The sequence below is a fragment of the Monomorium pharaonis genome, chromosome 3 (assembly GCF_013373865.1).
Source record: "Monomorium pharaonis isolate MP-MQ-018 chromosome 3, ASM1337386v2, whole genome shotgun sequence".
In the NCBI taxonomy this organism is placed as follows: Eukaryota; Metazoa; Arthropoda; class Insecta; order Hymenoptera; family Formicidae; genus Monomorium; species Monomorium pharaonis.
The window spans coordinates 28,406,857-28,426,045 of NC_050469.1; the positions used below are offsets into that span (position 1 = coordinate 28,406,857).

Here is a 19,189-nt window from a genome sequence, read left to right on the forward strand (position 1 = left end):
ACCGTGCCCGACCCAAGGTACTCGTACTGACGATACTCCGTTGTGTCACGATCTTGCGACGTTGTTTCGAGCAAAATGTGGTCGAAAAGGATTCTCGACGTAATCGTCGTAGAATACTCCAAATATTCCGACTCTCTGAATATTCTAACAAGTGTTCTACGATTGTCTATAGATGCAACTTATTTATCGAGAAACCATATTCCGCAAATATCATATGGTTCACAGATGATTTTCAAATGCAGGGTCACCCACTCATATATACATTCATTCGACTTCCATACAACGGTATTGTATTAACACTCAAGGAGCAGGAGTTGAAAGGCATGCATGGACAAGATTCTAAATAAGATCTTGACTGATGTAAAACTACACCGGAGTGCCTAAGATAATAGCAGACCTCAAGATAATGCATATTTCCAGATAATGCCTAATGGTTTTTAATATTTAACATCCTGATTGACATATTTTCCAGAAGACCTAACACCCTTTTGATTATTCTGCTGATATGAGAAAATTTTCACGGTACACGTGGACACACTATAAAATATATTGACTCTCTCCTCAGCGAGAATGGGGATCTTGTAGCGCCAAAGTTGCTCGCAAAGCAAAATTTTATGATCGGCATTGCGCGCGCGCAATTCGACTATTACTTGAGAATGTTTCGGTCACGGGAAACTTATGGTTGTATTTAAGGTTTATGAAATTCATTTGGAACACAGAAAAGATTCTTTAAGAATCTGTTTGTAAAATATTAAGAGAATCGCATCTTTTTCTCCGACATTCACGAAGTTACACAATCTTGAGTATCTTTGCCGCCTCCACTTTTTATTCTTCATGCTTTTTGTCGAATTGAGGAGCACCGGTTTCGAGAGCAACCGTTATTCTCTACTGTGACCAGAAGCATCGCGAATTCTGATTTGATACATAAAAATATGCGGAACATTATTAAACGATAACATCATTGAATATCACATTGAATACACAAATCAGACAAAAGAGGCTTTAAGATTTAGTCTACAGATCTCTGTTTCGAAAATCTGCTGACGCATTAAAACGTCTTCTATTTTGTGGATGAAGATTGGACCAAATTAGTCACAACAACACGTGAAACAGTGAGGAGACGTGATGAAGATGACGAAGCTCTGTTATCTGTCGTCGACAGGTCGGGACTGTTTTTTTTTCTTTTTTTCGGAAGGATCGCCTTATGTTAGACGTGTCAGCAACTTATTTCTGAAGCTTGTCGAGAGGCATTCACGATAAATGGCATCGTAAATACCTGAGAAACGAGACGAGGCAGACAAGGTTTAAAGTAAATTGAGATCATGGGAACTTTAAGTGCATTAATGCATTTTCTGGTTTTACTTTCATTAATAAACTGATTTGAAAATGTTTCAACATCTCTGTTCATTTCAATAATATGTTATCCGAACGATATAAACTTGAAGAACAATTTTAAAAAATACACAACGACAGGCAACAATATAATTACGATTATCATTCAACGTAACTATTTTCATCAAAAATTGGTTTCTACTCGTGATTAGAGATTGGTTGTCAATCAATATCATTACGCATACGCGTAATTCGAGAATTTATTCCCTCGAGGCGACATTATCGAATAGGCAGACATTGTCACGAAACTCACGATCCGGCGATAATGACAGGCGCGTACTTTAATCGCTTTTCGCGCACTGCAGAAAGTAGTTAATTTCCGTTATTGCGAGCACGTCGTGATGTCGACGTGAAATCGTTATATACGGCGCGAGATGGACACGAGCAATTTTGATCAATGTAACAGTTTCCTCAAACGAGCGGAACGCCTCCGACCTGCTCTTGCGAGCGCGAGCGTATCGTTTACGTGAGTCAGTCTCGCTTAGGTTGAAAAGAGGTCCTCGTTTCGGGAACGAAATCACCGGCCTGAAGAGCGGGCATGCTTCTTGCTTATTTTTCCCTCAAAAACAGCCAATTTCGTGTAATCTTCTTGCGAGAGCGGGGCGTGGCTCAGACCACAGGGATACTTTGGTAGGCAACTACGACGTGTGTCATTAACCGAATCCTTCAACTGACCGTGGATCAGTCTTCGCTTCCCCCTTTTCGAAGTTGAATGAATAAGTTTAGAATTACGAAGGTGCGGTCCTCCTGGACTGACCGTCAGTTAATGATACGCATAGCAAATAATCCATAGACGCCCAATATTATTGCGCAATGTTTGAACGTTGCACATTACTGAGATCGGCAGAAGGCTACACCGAGTATTCAATTGTTTAGATGATATTTTTCTCCCGTTTCATATATCTTTCTTATTGTCATTTCGCACAAAAGACTCCATGACCTACATGTGTGTGCGTGCGCACAGTAGTGCTAAAGCATTAAAAAAGATCATGTGGAGGCGTAATTTGAAGACTCAAACATCTCACATAAAAATCCTTCTCATCTGTAACGCATACGTCGTATATACTCCAACGTCTTAATTGAACAAGAAATCGCCAGGCATCTCCATCTGCGCGATTCAAGCGCGCAAAAACGTAACAACCGGGATGCAGGCGTAAGAGCATTTTAGTACCGCGCTATTAACCGGCTAATCTATTTCAAAATTAATGTCGGAAAAGAGCAGATATTATCTCGCGGTGAGACCAGTCTGGCCGGTCGGCGAGAGCTCACTCTCCCTCTCTCTCTCTCTCTCACCGTTTGCCGAATGGTGATAAACATCGCGTTGATACGAATCCATCTTCGCGCGGGCGTAATCAATTGTAAACGCGTCTTCGATAGTATTCCCTAAGAGGTAGAGGCCTCATCTGCTGACATTACCGTCGTCCCACCGCTGCCCGTCTGTACCCGCCGCAGAATCACCCTCCACTTCCGCCTGGCTTAGCAGCCACTCCTCTCAGCAGCCTCCGTTGATACTTCCTCTCGCGCGCGTGTATCTCGTCAGTCGGCCTGGAGCCACGTGCGTGTGCTCGCTCGAGCGGCTCCCGCACGAGCACGACATATCGGACAGTGTGTCATTTTCGCGTCGATGAATCGCGCGATCGAGCCAACAGATGAACGTCTTCGCGCGGAAGTTACCAGTGTAGAAAAACGATTGCATTTTTCCGAGTCATTCGTCTTCATTAACGAAAATCGATTGATGAAAAGACCGGCTGAAGAGAATCCAGCTGCTAATGGGCTTAAAGGGATATCAGTCGACTGACGATGAACGCGAGATAAAATAAACGAAGTGGCCGAAGAACTACTAGCGGAAAAAGTTGAAGCGTAAATGAAAAGCAGCTCTAATTTATTCGTGTCAAGATACTGAAGCTACTGTAACGCAAGATATTAAATTATTCCACCTTTATCGAGAAACAAGTGTGACAAGATACTAATGGGTGTAGAATGCACATTCGTATTCAACGAATCCGAAATCCAGTGGCTTACGAAGAATGTAATCGCGCATCAAATGCCAACTCAAGGAAGCACCGAAATATCTCATCACGAGTTGATCGATCAAGCATACCGAGACGCGGCATGATTCGCCGCCAATACCGACGGGCGAGAGAGTGGCTTCGGGGAAGAACAAAGATATCACCGCGAGCTGAGAGCGACTAGGTAGGCTCTCAAAGGTGAAGACAGACGGTTGGAAGTCGGGAGAACTAAAAATATCAGCCGGTTCCGCGGTCGGCCGGGCGGTGTGTGCGCGCCCGCCACGTTGTATTCCACACACTGGACAATTTTACCGGCTGGAGAGGTTGAGCGATAGCTATAGTCCATGAGACAAGGATCGTCTTTAATCTCGCGAACGGCGATTCGCGGTAAACGACCACGATCCGGCACGATCGTTGTTTCCGCAACGAGCCCGCCGACAGATCGGACATTCACACGGAACGCGATCCCGTCGCGTCTTCACGTGTAATTTACATTACGGACTACGTCTACTCTCCGTCTGGCACCACTATTACTCCTCGTCGTCGCCGTCGTCTGCTATTTGCTGCACATCAAAGATAACGTCAGAAATAACAGGTATAGCTATTAGAATTGAAACGCCAAGGCAGAGGCTATTGGTGTCTACGTTCGGTCGACCTTGATGCATCAATGAACTTCTTCGCGACTTCGAGCTATTTATTCCTTCGGGCATGTTGAAGCACCCGGGGTAAGATCTCCCCCCGGGTTGGTGCACGTTATTTAGGGACTCGAGGTATATACCAGTGAAGTTTCTCCAAAGGGTAGAGACGTCAAGTAGGATCTTTTGATCTTATAACGATTTACGCGCGCGACTGGAACGTCAAACAGTTTTCGTTGAATACAAACTAGTTAAAATGCATGAAATGTGTATTTTTTTACACATCGCTCGTTTCTGGCTTGAACGCCGACTGAAAGAAATATAAATCGTACTACATTATAGGAATCTTCGCGGCACGTGTAAAATACACATGAAATATTATTATAGAATCATCGCTAAAGTTCTATTTATAATTAAATGCATATCACAAACTTTTTGCTCGTATAAAAAAAAATGCTTTTTCAAGTTTCCCACTTTTCACATAAAATTAATGTAATCCGATAAATTTGAGCAATTGCTTTAACAAATGCAATCGTAGAGATATTCTTCTGAATAGCTTATGAAAAAGCAACCCATAGCTTCCTCCATAATTTAACGTTTCTTACGCTGTTGATTCGACTATTAATTTGTCTAATCAAAAGATTTTAAATGAGACTCTAAATGAGATCTACATCTATATTTCAGATCGAGTTCGGACTTAGGACGCAGTGTCAAGGCCAAGAGCCCATCATATCCCGCGACGGATTCGACGAACGTCGTGGTGCTTGTCGTCGGAGAATCGAGCCCCGGAGTCCTCCCGGGCTCACCGACGGTATTTCACGACGCGGTTGTTTGAAATTCTTCGCGTTGAGTCGCGTCCGTATTTATAGATCCGCGTGTGGCGGTGCGTAGGGCCGCATACGCCCGAGTGCGCGGCACACGTACGCTAGCCCCGTCGTCCTCCGTCCTCAGGGTGGGTGGATAGGTAGGTAGGTAAGTAGGTAGGTATATGTAGAATAACCGTCGAGCCACGTCGGACCTCACGTTTGCAGGAAGCGAGCGGCAGCACGTCGCGATCATGACGCGATGCGTCCGCGACGGGAGCACCACCGGTCTGCCTCGCCGACGAATGCGTCCCCGTCGCCGTCGAACCGTCTGCGCCCGTCGCCCTGCTGGCTGCGATCCACCGATTCACTTCCGGGCATGATCGCCGACGACACCGCCACGATCTTCCGGATCCTCGTCGTCCTGCTCACCCTCGGTTGCGCGGTCACCGCCAACAGTCCGGTAAGTGTCTCGTGTACGTCAACGGTATCAATAAAAAAATATTGCCAAATTGTAATTCTTCAGATTTCTAGTTTTCATCTTGAATTATTGTTCATTAGTTGCAACAAGAATAAAATGTAAAAAAAAAACAATAGATTAGAGTTATCCATATTATTCTTTTAAATCGTTCGTATATATAATATTTGGAAGATAATTGTAATTGAAAAAATATAACTGCAATATTATTTATTGATGCTATCAGTATGCCACTTTATCTCACTACACTCTTGTATTTTATCGTCAGTAATGTATCAATAAATATTAAATTAAAATGATATTCAAGTTGAGCAGAGTGAGGAAAATTTCAAGTTGAAATCTTGCAAGAAAAAAGATTATCGTTGATAGCAAAAACATAAAACAAGCCGTAACGCAATTTCTGTTAATTCTTGAATTTGAAATCGATTATATGTTATATTAATTACTTGAATATATATTTTTGCGAAAGTTAGAAGCTGCGTGGAACCGCATCGTTAACTGAAAAGATTCTAACGACTACTAACTGCAGCGCATTGGGCAATAGTTTTCACGATTACGATGCGTTTAGCCTCTAGAGACGCAGAAGTATCGACCTCGCATCATATTACGGAAAGCAAGGACTTTCCTGACCGATCGATTATTGATCGTAAAATCGTTTAGTTGGGAAAAACGGGATATTACGCGTACCATGTACCCGGCTAATGCACTGTAATTTCGGATATTTATCGTGTACGAGTTTACCTAATTGGTTTGCCGAATCGTATCTGGTAATATCTAGCCGGCAGTTAATACACACCGTAATTTCAGAAAGCGTGTGTAATCTCGCGCTTCAAATTTGATGTAGAATAAATTGATATTGGCCTGAATAATATAAATTTCTGAAACATTATACTCGAGTGCCCGCTACGCTTACATAGGCTGCACTGCAATTTTATAATATTTATTCACTTATATCTTAATTAATTGTATCTTAAAATAAACTGAAAATTTTGAACGTCCGCAGACAAATACTTTTAAATTTACATCAACAGAAATTAAAATCCTTGTTACGATTTCGCAGACAAGTTAAAATTATTAAGTATGCGTACTTACAAACATTCTCGTACTAAATTCATTTTAAATAGATTCGTATTAATGCAGTTCAATTTATCAAAAATAAATTAGTAATTAGTAGAGAGATTAAGAAAGAAAGGTTCAAAAGGTCTAAAGCAACCAATAAAGCATCGTGTCAGCGGAAACCTAGCAATACTAGCGTAATTATCGGTCAAAGCAGAGAAACCTCGTTTTAGTTAGGCACGTCAGGATAATTACAGTAATTTCGTTTCGTGACTATTCTTAGGCCGCAATAATCATTTACAGTTTCGAGGTTAATATGCCGACACGTGAACTAGTTTCGTTGCCAGTCGCCCGATAATAACATTGCCCAAAATCCTCATTTTATTGTAATCGCTACGAAAAGAGCTACGTCCAGACGCGAGAATCAACGAAGTATTTATATTTCGCAAAAAAAAAAACACAAAGTTCTGTTAGGAGCAAGATGAAGCAGACGCACTGAAAATTTTACGATCTGCGTAAGATGAACATCAGTTAGATAATATACATCTTCTAGAAAACGCGGAAGCGTAAACTCCTACAGTGATAGTTATTAACTTAAGTTCAAGTATACTTTTTTCTTTTCTTTTTTTTTTTACTGAATCGGGTAAACGCGATCGGCAAGGCCGAGATTGTCGTAATACATCGGCAACTGGAAAGTTTTGCATCTCGAAACACATCCAGCGATCGTCTCGAACATCGTATCCGATGACTTTGCATCGAAATCTAGCATTGCACGCTCGAGAGAGTGCCAATCTTCACAGATAAAATCCTTCTCCAGTTGTGGCGACGTGGGTTATATTTGGAGCCGAACAAATGCCATTCCGGCTCTTTCGATGCACGTGTATACGTGACGTTACCGTGCATGGATGATATCACGTCGTAATCGGGCATCCGCGAAATTACACGGCTCGTCAGGGTTATCGTGCCAGGCACGATCGTTCGGTAAGTCGTGCCAAATGATCCGCCAGCTAGCACTGGCATCGATACTACATTGCCCATAATCTTTAGCTAGTCAGAAAGAAAGAGAGAAGAGTAGGGAGGTCAATGCATTCATACATATGTAGACGGCGTGTAGAGAAACAGATAAGAATGCATCCGAGACTTCTTATCTGATAGCATACGTCACACTAATAAACCAACACGACACAATCGGTGTCAAAAAACAGACGCCAGATACTCCGTAGACGTTGGAGGTGCAATATGCTGTTCCGCCCTCGATTTCGCGTTAACTTGTCAACCGTAAATTCAAATCTGTTGAATATAATCGAACTACGATGGAGATTTATTTCTCTAGCGGCGATATCGCGATCGCCTGGTATTTGGAACGAGTGTGTTTTTACAGCGGTCTCCCCGCATCTATTTTATCGAACGAAGGTCTGTTTATTGCTAATGTCGACTGGAACGTTTGCGAGGTAGGTGTAGGAAGCCTCGAGGAAACTCAACTGCATCATCCTTTCAGCTCGTTTATTAGCATGCTCCGTCATGTAAATATTGCCAATGGGCAGGAGGTGCTCTCTCGAGATCGTCGTTTAAGTATCTCGAGGTTTATAGTCTCCAGATAAGTTGAAATATAATGTCATCAATTATCAAATTATAATATTCATTTCTCGTATGCTTACAAAAATATGCATTCTTTTTTGTCATCGGCGTTGTACTTACATTATGCAATCTCGCTTAACGTCTTATTGAGTTTTGCGACGCCGCAAAAGCGGCGTCGTATCAATACACTGACAGGCATAATCACTCCTGCGCAATAATAATTCTTCCTTTCTACGGTAGAAAAGCAAAACAACTTCTCCCATGCGCTCCTTTGGCACCCCATGAAGAGCTCCTTGCTATTCTACTGAGTAAGCTCTAAAGTTGAAGAAGCACCACTCGCGTACCCGGAGAGATTGAATCCAACCGCAACGCCACGGTTTTTCCAATTAACAGCCGCTTCACGGCATCAAAGTAAGCGTAGTCGGACGTACGCGAAGGAGACGTTGCATCAATCGCTGAACATCTCTTGACTTTCTAACCGCGTAGGTATCACTCGATGACGGTTGACCTCGGCCCTGTTGCACGTACCACGGGCACCCCGCGGTGAAATTTCCTGTCGCGTTATCCTCGGAGATGTCCGTTATTGCAAACGCCGAAAGGCCCCTGCCGGGACATTCCAGCAGCTGTTTCCACTTTCCCGAAGAGGCACAACCTGCGAGACGAACATCACCTCCGCAAACTCTGGCGCGAATACGCGGCTACGAAAGCTTCTTGATTTCCCATGTGATTTCTCTGCCTCCACGTGAGGATCATCAATCGTTTTACCGAGAAAACGTTAACTACTCGCAATCGTGCACGAAATAGGTAATACTAACGTCACTATTAATATTGTTTCGCGTTTCTTGCGTCTTTTAGTCTTAAGAGAAAACGTTTCTTCATTATTGAAATCGATGGTTGGTTCGACAAAATTTATATTTATTATCGTGTGTGACTCATCTTTCTTTTTTCATTGTTACATTATTTTTTATATATTATTAAATTATAAAATTATGATTATAATAATATATTATAATTTTGTAAGATTGTAAAGCAATTTGCAGCCTACTCGTTGCGAAATTCGCGTTCAGTAATGAATTGCCAATTTTCGACAATAGCTAATGTCTGAAATGCCGCGTCCCAAGAGACGTTTGGTCATTAAAAAGAAGAAAGAAGAAAACGAAGGAAAAAGAGCAAAGACATGTGCCGCAAGTTAAATCACCTAATGGAGAAGCCGGCCCTTCTTTCACTTCATTAAGTTACGCAAAAAACAGTACAGGTACCGCGTGCTTTTCACCGGCGCAAGAACAGCCGGGAAAGACTGGAACGTCTCGTTGGCACCCCGTGAAGAATCCTCTTTCTCTCTCCTACCGGATCACTCGGCAGCTCCTTCTGGCGGATCCAGCTCGATTAGCTCCTGTGTATCGTGACGACTACCGCGTAGAATTTTAGCCCGTTGTCGGGTAGGAAGTATGTGAGTCTCGCGGCTGATAAAAAGTTGCTGTCATCGAGGAAAGAAACATGGTACCACGCGGGATTGACGAGAAAGAGGAAGAAGTGCGAGAGGATCTCGGGTCTCGGGAGAAGACGAAGAGGACGTAAAGGAGGATGAGGAGAGAATGTCGCGTACGGTTCCCTTCAGTAGCAAAATCTTGAGACTTGCAACCGCTTTTGAAACGCGTTCGTCTCTCTCTCTCTTTCTCTTTCCTTCTCTCCCTCTCGTAAGATTCTCATCGCCTGTTAGGGACTGTCTCTCCTTCGTTCCATCCACCCCCATCCGCCTGTCGTTCCTCATCTCCTTTCTAGTGGTTTCTTTGCCGAGACGTTCACGTCGTCTGTGCCAAGACCGGCGATTTCATTGTCTCGTCGACGTACGCGGGGAAAGCAGTGGAACAAATGATTAGAATTCAGCGATCGGTCGGGAGTTCAATGCGTGATTGCCGAGGCCCCGATCACTGGCATCCGATGCACACCACAGCTCACGACACGAATCACTGTCTCACGTTTGATTCAGCGATAAGAGACGCATGACTCGCTTAAGCAAAGCTCCATCGCGTAACGTTTGAATGAAATATTTGCTCAATGGCATTGGTGTGTCAATGAAAAAGAATGAAGTTCAAAGGATGAGAGATTTCGAAATTTTTATCGTTTCACAGTCTATCGTGTATTTGTAATATTTCAAGCAATAAATCATCCAATCGTATTCATCAAGCTACATTCCGCAATAGGAAAAAATCTCAATTTTTCATGTCTCCAATTATCCTGTTAACGGATAATAACATTTATGAGTTACGCTTATAAATGGCATTTATAAATCTACAAGATAAGCGTGCAAAATTATGATAAACAGCTAGCACGATCGGTGCACAGCTGCACGTGACATTGTGTCTTTACTTTGGATTTAGCAATCGTCGTGCATAGAGTGGGAATGTCTCGAAACAAGTTATTCCGGTATAACTCGTCTACGCACAAAGACCTGCCTTCATTAATATCGTACATTAGCCGTTGCCGTATGTAGGTTTTCCGCTAAATGAATGTACCGTTTCCTGTAAACGTAAACCATCCTATTCGAGATAGCGACAAAACAAATTTCACCATCATTAAATAAATCGCGTTAAAGTTATTATCATAATATCCGGTAGCATTTTTAAATCACAGATACAAGAATTTACTAAAATACTTGTCGTACACTCATAAAATGATATTATACGCACCTTCGCGTATACGTTAGATATTAATAAATAAAAATATTAAATCAACTATATAATCACAAAAGTTAAGAGAATCAAGATAAAATTACATTCCAATTTTATTGTATCTAATAAAACGAGAATAGAATGAGGAAGCAACGATCAGTTATTATGATAGTTCCGCATAGAGAGCGTATCAATAGAATACTCGTAAAATTAGCCGCGGGTGCTGATATATCTCGCGTAGAATCTTTCATGCGAGCGAATGCCGGTGCAGAGGAACAATGAGAAATTATACAGTCCTAATAATATAAAGCTGTGGCGTACAGTGTCGGAGATGCTGATCCGGAAATAACCGTAGCCATAAATGTAAACGCGTATGTGTGGAAGAACGAACGAAGGGAAACGAGGAACAGCAGGTAGACGGAATAACAAAAGATGATTAAAAACGCTGCAGGTGACGCGCTTTGTTACGATCATAATAATCAGTTTTATAATCTAAATTTTCACTTAAGACTCCGATGCAAATTGAATTGAGTTTTTATTTGAATAATTTTCAAAACTATGACGTGCACAGTTTCATTTATATTCGAAAAAAAATTAGATGACATTAATCTATCAATTACTCGTTTATTAATCTTATGCAACACATTTCCGGTGCAAATGGAGTGCAAAATATAACGTAGTTACAATGCGTATCGAAAATTGATACTTAATAATCAGATCCGGTCTCAGGAGAATTGCATCATTAAGCTTTTAGAAACGCAGGGTGATTGACACAGTTAATCTTTTGACACAAATTGATATGTTACTTTTAAATTAATCTCGCACACACATGATTAATAAATAAATAATAAACAGTGAGATTTATGCGCCATAAATAATTTTCTCAATGCAATCCTCCAAATGAATATCGGTATTTAACTGAGGCAATAATTCTTGATTAGAATATTGTCCGCGAGAAAGAGCGTCCCGCTTGAACTTTATCCATGTCGACTTGACAGAGATATCCCAAGATATTTTGCAGACTTGCCAGATAAAAAGTAATTTTGTTGCGTTAGGCTATGTATTAAATCACAAACGCTGTAAGTCAAACGATTGACGACACATTCTTAACCGCAACATTGAAAGATTGTGAGAAATGAATCTTTGAAAGTTTATAAGAGAGACATAATAAAGAAGTAAAGTCGTTATTGCGGCTAGCAATAAATTCTGCGCACTCTCACTCTCGGCTAGAAAGGCAGCTGAGAAATTATGTAACATATGACACATTAGACGCATAATATTACCGCAAATGGATCAGAAGAGAAGATAAGATAGATCAAGCTGCGGTAAGTGGTTTTAGTCGCACTGCGACTGAGAGCTGAGAAGCGAAACGATTCTCGGTTCTGAAGGTTTTACAGAGAAGTCGTTTTCGTCGTGGACAATGTCGTTCGCGGAATAGATAACGATTTTTCAGGATGAGTCGCGTGCATTTATTGCCGCTATTAAAAATTTAATTAAAACGCAGCGGCATTTACGAGCTCTCGTAAACCTCAACTCGAAAGGATATTGAACCTTTACGTCAAATAAGAAGCGGCGCAAGAAGATAAGTGACACTACGTTGTGTTACGCCTGGCGACGAGCGGTGCGTCGCCGAACGGGCTGCGTTGCAAGGGGACACGAATTGTCCTTAACAGCTGTCGATGCAAAACTGTACCGTATTATTACACGATTATTGTACTTTACGATGCTGTCTATTACTTTAATTGATTGTTGGCAGGACGGAATAAACTCTGATGCGCGATTATAAGTTGCGGTGCCCTGTTAGGATTTAACATTATTCATACAACCATCCCTGACAATGTTGCAATGATCATTTTGATCAAGCATATACTTGTGGTTATGTCTCTCTGTAAGGCGGAGAACGCGAATCAAATGTCGCAGCTACACCAAAGTTATAGTGCAATCATAATTTCTCTCGGGAACAAATAAACGAATGCATTATAGTATAATCAGATATACTATTCAAATTACACGATGGTTACATCAATAAAAAAATATTTTATATATAATATTTTTTTTAATATCATGTATATGATAATTTTTTAATATGATGATTTATTTTTGCGTGCGTTTTAGAAGAGTAGGCATTTACAAAATAATTATATTTTTTCATTTTTTTCTTATCTATTCTTTTAATATTTTGTTTTTCTAGATATCAATAAAATCATCAACAAAATTTTAAAGATTATCTTCTAATTATAACAAATATAACAAGAATGGCCTTCCAATTATACGTGTGCCATAAATCAGATCGCAAACTCACCATAGCGAGCATTCCGTTGACAACGCGGCAAGACGACAACCGGGACCATGAGATCCCATATTGAATGTGTAGCAACCCCTTCTTCGTTGAAGAAGTCGCAAACCATTTTCGGACACAGAGCAAACTCCAACAACGTTTCCATTTAGGGAAGTGTTAATTTGCGAAATAAATTTCGGTCTTTTGTAAATCTCCTATCTATGCGTAATCTATGCAGAGCTATTAATACAAACGTTTACTTATGAAATTCAAAGCTTATCGTAATTTTAAAGATTAATATTGACTGAAATAATAAAGCTATAGTTTTCACATTACGGTTGATTTTCTTTAATAATAATTATAAACGAACAGACTCACAGATTGGAAGGTATAGAAACAAATGGATTTCAGTGAAATAATACATTAAAGACTGTTTAGCTCGAGAACTGTGAGAAGTATAATGTGCGAGATTGTGTCGATGAAAGCGCATGTCGTGGCACCCATGCGTCGATCTCGTAATATTAAAATATGCGTGGACACGGTGGGCAGACCGGCCACGATACCATCTAAGGTATAGTTCAGGCGCTAGCTCGGGAAGCAGCTTCCGAATCTTTCTTTGTATACCATCCAAAATGGTCTTACGTTTTCTTCATGTGATTCACGATCCAGATTGGATCAAATTGATCTTGAATTTCATCTGCTATAACGCGCTATCATTCTCAAAAAATTCATAATTTATCAATTTTTTCAATTCTCTGATTTTCCTTTTTAAATCACTTTTATCATTAATCTTGTTACAACTTGTGTGTATTTTAGAGGATATTAAAGTTTGACCATACCAATTTACATCACACAGAAAATTATTTTTTTTTATTATTTTTTCCCATAAAGTAAACGTAAAGATATAAATATGAATTATGGAATAAACGTAAAAAAAAAATTATGTTATCTCAAATGAAAAATAAAATTGGCCGTTACAAAAAAATATATTTAAAAAATTAATTTTTAAAAATAAAAAAAAAATTAAAAGGCTTGAAACTGGCTAATTTACTTCATGTAAACTATCGAGCAAAATTTTTTTTTTAAATAAATGTAGATTAAAAATTTCTTGATGTTCGTGCCGTTCTGTGTAGACTTTGTAAAGGATCTTTCAAACGATGAAAGTTGCATTGGCAACAAGTAACATGCTCTTCGATTTTACCTCGCGGAATTGTCTTCCCTTTTAGCGGCACAAACTTTTTGCGGAATCGTCACCGAGATGCAAGGTACCGCGCGTCTCAGCCTAGTTTGGACACGCTAACCTTGCCGCATACAAATTTCTCTTCATTGTTGGCCTTTCCGAGAGATCGTCTTTTCTTTCATTAATGTTTTTTCTATCTTGCGTTCCTTCTATCTCAACAAATAATTCCGTACTAATGGATCATCATCGCCTGTTACCAAATTTTATTCGGAGTAATTATCAGACATTAATGTATGATTTTCACGTACTATGTGTCTCCATATCATTTTGTTATGTTTAATTGATGCTAATTAAATATTCATGGTACAGTCGATAAATCCGGTTCAGATACACGTGTAATTCTATTAACCTTTCGAAATATTTAACTTGTGTACCTCGAAATACACAAAATTAATTCAATAATCGGTAATCGTTTTGGAATCCTTGAAATATTTCGAGATTCTAGTTGTTAAAAATTTATCCGTAATCACATTCAGTAAATTTGTTTGCATTGTTTGACTAATTAATGCATTGAACGAGCACAATCTGAAAAAGAACGTTTAACTAAAAACTTGTTCTAATATGTATTAACAAAAAATCTTATAATACTGCGGTATTAATTTCAAACTACGATCATTTTCAAGGTGCAAGGTGCAAGGTGCAAGGTCAGAAATTTTTCTCGTCTCAATCTTTAATAGCAATGATAATCACAACGTTAAAAATAAATATTTAATCAAGGTTATATAACATATTATAACATATTATACTATATTACTTAAAAAAGCTTTCTTGGAGACTGTCCGAAAGCATGTATCTTATTGAAAAATTTATTGAAATATTTCTAGTAAAAATACACATGTTCGCAATTTATCAAATACACCTGCAGTAATGCTATGCATTTTTCTTCAAAATCTGTCAATATTTTTTTGACGATCCTCAACATAAAATTAAAAACTTGGCTAAATATATTTTTATCTTATTCTAAATTTATGGCCGGTATTCATATTCGAATCTTATTTTAAAATCGTCTCAAGTAATGTCTTAAAATGCTGATACAGATCTGTGATTGGTTGATGGCATCTTAAGGCAGTACTTAAGACTATCTTAAATATAGGACTCGACTATGAATACCAGCCTTATATGTCTATATAGTAATATAATTCTTGTTTAAAAAGTATTGTCAACTAATACTGTTTAATAAGTTTTTATTTGTTCTAAATTAAGATACATATTAATCAACGAAATATATCCCTTTTTCTCTTATTGTTAACTCGATATTGGATTTCTTCGAGGTGATCAATCTCGGTTAGGCAATCGAATTTTACGTCATTATTATTTCGAACAACATTGACAAGATAGCTGCTGAACGCTTCAAGCATCATTTAGATCGCGTCTGAATGCATGAGACTACGATGAATCATCGCGATTGTGATCGAGAACTATTGTTTGGAATTTCAGAACAAGTGTAGATTTTGAGGAGCTCGAAAAGGTGCGACGGCGAAATGACAGTAATTTTATATGCCTACATGATCTTTGTCGACACGGTGACATCGTGTAACGCATGATTAGCGCTAACGGCGATTACGTCGCGATGCCATTACCAACGGGCAAATTGAGTTTAATGTCGCGACTTGGGCGTTACAGCCTTGGAGCATACTAAATGATAGAACCAGTAGAGTGCTGGCCAGGCCGTATCTATTAAGTCTTTCGGTCTAGGACAGATAATTTCAGTACATTTCGTATCAGCATGCAGCCATCGTCGACACAGAAATGTGTCAAGTGACGAGATAATGCGCACAATATGAAATTTTCGCTGATTAATTCTCTCAGTAAGGTCAAAACATGAAGTGATTGCAACTTGTCACAATTCATTAAAACGTCCAATAAAGTCATAAAATTTAGTGTGACCGTCAATGTTCACAACAATATACAATAATATATTAAATTACACTAATAAATATGTTGAATATCGTTAATTAAACATTGCAACTACAATATTCAAAATAAATCGAAGAAAATGCTTTGTAATACTACACAGAGAAAAAGATTTCTTTAAATTTAATAAACAGTTTTATTCGACTATTCTAAAACATATATTTGTTTCTAATCAATTTTATTAAATCTAAAAAAATCTGTAAAATTTATTAAAACCAAAGAAATGTATGCTTTGGAATAGTCGAACAAAACTGTTTATTAAATCTAAAGAAATCTTTCTGTGTATCAAAACAAAATTTTGATTTAATGAAAAAAGCTAGACATCATAACATTGCTAATTATATTTAAAATTTCCAGAATGAGAATAAAACATTCGTCTTTGGAGTTAAGAGCAATGTAAGCTGCCTCCATTCGACCGTCGATCAGCCGTCTGCCGTAGAGCATTTGCCAAAGAACAGTAAGTGTATGTGCGTTTTCCATAAATTTCTTCGTCCTGATCGAGTTTTTTTTTTTTTTCAATATTGTCAACTTTACATACTTTCATTACAATTTTAATCTCACTTTAATATTCTCACATATCAATACTTGCACACAGAAGCGACAAAGTTGTCATACTTCACAAACTGGAGCGAATGGTCGGTATGCGATCGACATTGCACGCAAAATCGCGTCAGGAGGTGTCGATTGGAGAAAGATTGCGGGATCACTGTACTTAGGGTAAATATACGAATCGCCTACGCGATGTCACGAATGATTTTTAACTAACGATTTGTCGTACAGGAGGAACGCGGTTGCGAACATCAAAGAGAGGGTCGTCGAAGGCGGTGCAGACAACGCCAGCGCCGGGGACGTCGTCGAAGAAACGAAAGATTTCACGTGGTTCAAGTAAGTCGCGACGTGCACAGGTAACATTTCAACTTTCGATTACTAATACGCGCCCACGTGTTTTATACCACGATAGGTACCTAAAGAAGCAGAGCCTAGGCATGGAAAGCGAAAAGGCAAAAATACCAAGGAGCACTCCGGAAGGCATTACGGAAAATGGAGTAAATGGTCACCTTGCACGAGACTGTGCACAACCCAACGTCACAGGTATTACAAAAATTCGTATGTTACGTAACTGGCACACGTCATTATTCATTCGTTCCGATCAGATGGTGTAAAAAGCCGGGTATCTGCGGGCGCGACGTGATACGAGAGAGCGCCTACTGCTATGTCGAAGGTAGCTTCTGCCAAAGATGGATTCACCGAAAGATTCGTGGTAGCCACGAAGAAGACGGCGATGGTAAGTATATTCTTATAACATTTGTATATTGAATATTAATACAAAAATAATACAAAAATATGAGTAGCTGGCTTCACTGATTTTTTAGACTTGGTGTTAGACGAGTTCGAACTCAATCCTAATACCGTGGACAGTTTCACTCCAGAAAAACATTCGAACATTTGGAAATGCGGAGTGGTAAACACTCATAAAGGATCCAGATTATCATACTTTACGCGAATCATCGGCGGTCGTCCGACTACACCTGGAAGCTGGCCATGGCAAGTGGCCGTGTTAAATCGATTTCGAGTATGTTTGATGATAGATGTTTCATATTCTTACAAACAGAAAACAATGGAAGTCTAAAGAATCTCTGTATAAATTGTGAGAAAAAGACTTTATATTGCCTAAAATTGTCTTTTTTTTTCTTTTAGGAAGCTTTTTGCGGTGGAACATTGGTATCTCCAAGGTGGGTATTAACTGCCGCACATTGCATTAGAAAACGCCTCTACGTTCGCATTGGAGAGCACGATTTAACAGTGAAAGAAGGCACGGAGTTAGAGCTTAGGGTATGTGTCGCAATCAAAGCTAGATAGACAATTTGCCGCAACGGCGAGAATGCAACTTTGAAAAGAAAATAGATTTAAAAACATTAGAAAATCAACGGATCAATTCTATGGTCGTATAGGTAGACTCGGTGACCATCCACCCAAAGTACGATGCCGACACCGTTGATAATGACGTGGCTCTACTTCGTTTACCAGTTACCCTGACCCCGTCCCCTTCGAGGGGAATCGCGTGTTTGCCTGCGCCAAAGCAACCTTTACCTACGAGCCAATTGTGCACCATTATCGGCTGGGGTAAATCTAGCGTGACGGATGATTTCGGAACAGATGTGCTACACGAAGTCAAAGTATATGTGGTTTCAATGAAAATATTTTATTATTTAATTTTATAATAGTAGATACGCAAATGCATGTTTCAGAAAAATATTACAACCGCTCAATTTTGATTTTAGGTTCCAATAGTGTCTCCAGAAACTTGTCGAGAGGTCTACATGGATTACAGAATTACGGATAATATGTTTTGTGCAGGTTATCGCCGTGGCAAAATGGATTCTTGCGCGGGTGATAGCGGAGGACCTCTGCTTTGCAGAGATCCTCGGAAACCGGACCATCCGTGGACAATTTTTGGTATCACTAGTTTCGGCGAAGGTTGCGGCAAACGTGGTAAATTCGGTATATATGCCAGACTATCCAATTATGTGCGTTGGATTACAAAGGTGATAAAGCAAACGGACGATTACACTTAGAAACATGGTGCATATTATAATTGTATTATAATTGTAATTAGTGTTCATGCATAAACAAAGTAAAAGTGAAAAAATATAGCAAGTAATTGAGATACAAATTTCAAATTGTATCTCAATACAATTAAAAATGCAGAGCTACGCATTTAAAAGTACTAATTTAAAGTTAACACTGCAACCTGTTATTATATCGCATTTTATTTTTTCAAAAATATGTTTGTATCATTTTATGTAAAAAGTCAGGGAATGAAATGTTATGCAGAAATAATTGCGATCAATTACACGTGTTTGTATCATTTTCCATTTATCTATTTGGTCCTTATCCTACATGTCTCGATTTTTCGATCAAAAGTGCAAAAATCTTGGTTCTTTTACAGATGTTACGATAAATTATATATTGGAAAAGTTTAAGAAAAGAAAATTTATATGTAATTTTAATGTACGAGTTTTAAAAAGGAACAAAAAGGGAAAATGTCGTAAGAAACATTTGTAATAAATTTGAAAATTTCCAATGTTTTTAAATCTATTTTCCTTTAAAAGTTGCATTTTCAAAGTCGCATC

At 39.2% G+C, this 19,189-nt stretch overlaps 1 protein-coding gene across 3 annotated transcripts; it reads left to right on the forward strand.

Moving 5' to 3' along the window:
• Nucleotides 1-1,159: 1,159 nt before the first annotated feature.
• LOC105834860 (coagulation factor VII) lies at nt 1,160-18,911 on the forward strand. Of its 3 annotated transcripts, none has more exons than XM_012677662.3 (12): nt 1,160-3,996; nt 4,721-5,008; nt 5,068-5,302; nt 16,413-16,512; nt 16,651-16,772; nt 16,836-16,940; nt 17,017-17,147; nt 17,210-17,340; nt 17,429-17,628; nt 17,754-17,888; nt 18,008-18,232; nt 18,338-18,911. In XM_012677662.3, the coding sequence occupies exons 3-12, from the start codon at nt 5,102-5,104 to the stop codon at nt 18,629-18,631; spliced, it is 1,644 nt and encodes a 547-aa protein (XP_012533116.2). In that variant the 5' UTR covers nt 1,160-3,996; nt 4,721-5,008; nt 5,068-5,101; the 3' UTR covers nt 18,632-18,911. The 3 variants fall into 3 exon arrangements, with proteins under 3 accessions (XP_012533116.2, XP_012533118.2, XP_012533117.2); XM_012677664.3 differs by having other exon boundaries at nt 4,721-5,004; XM_012677663.3 differs by having other exon boundaries at nt 4,721-5,000.
• The last annotated feature ends 278 nt before the right edge of the window (nt 18,912-19,189 follow it).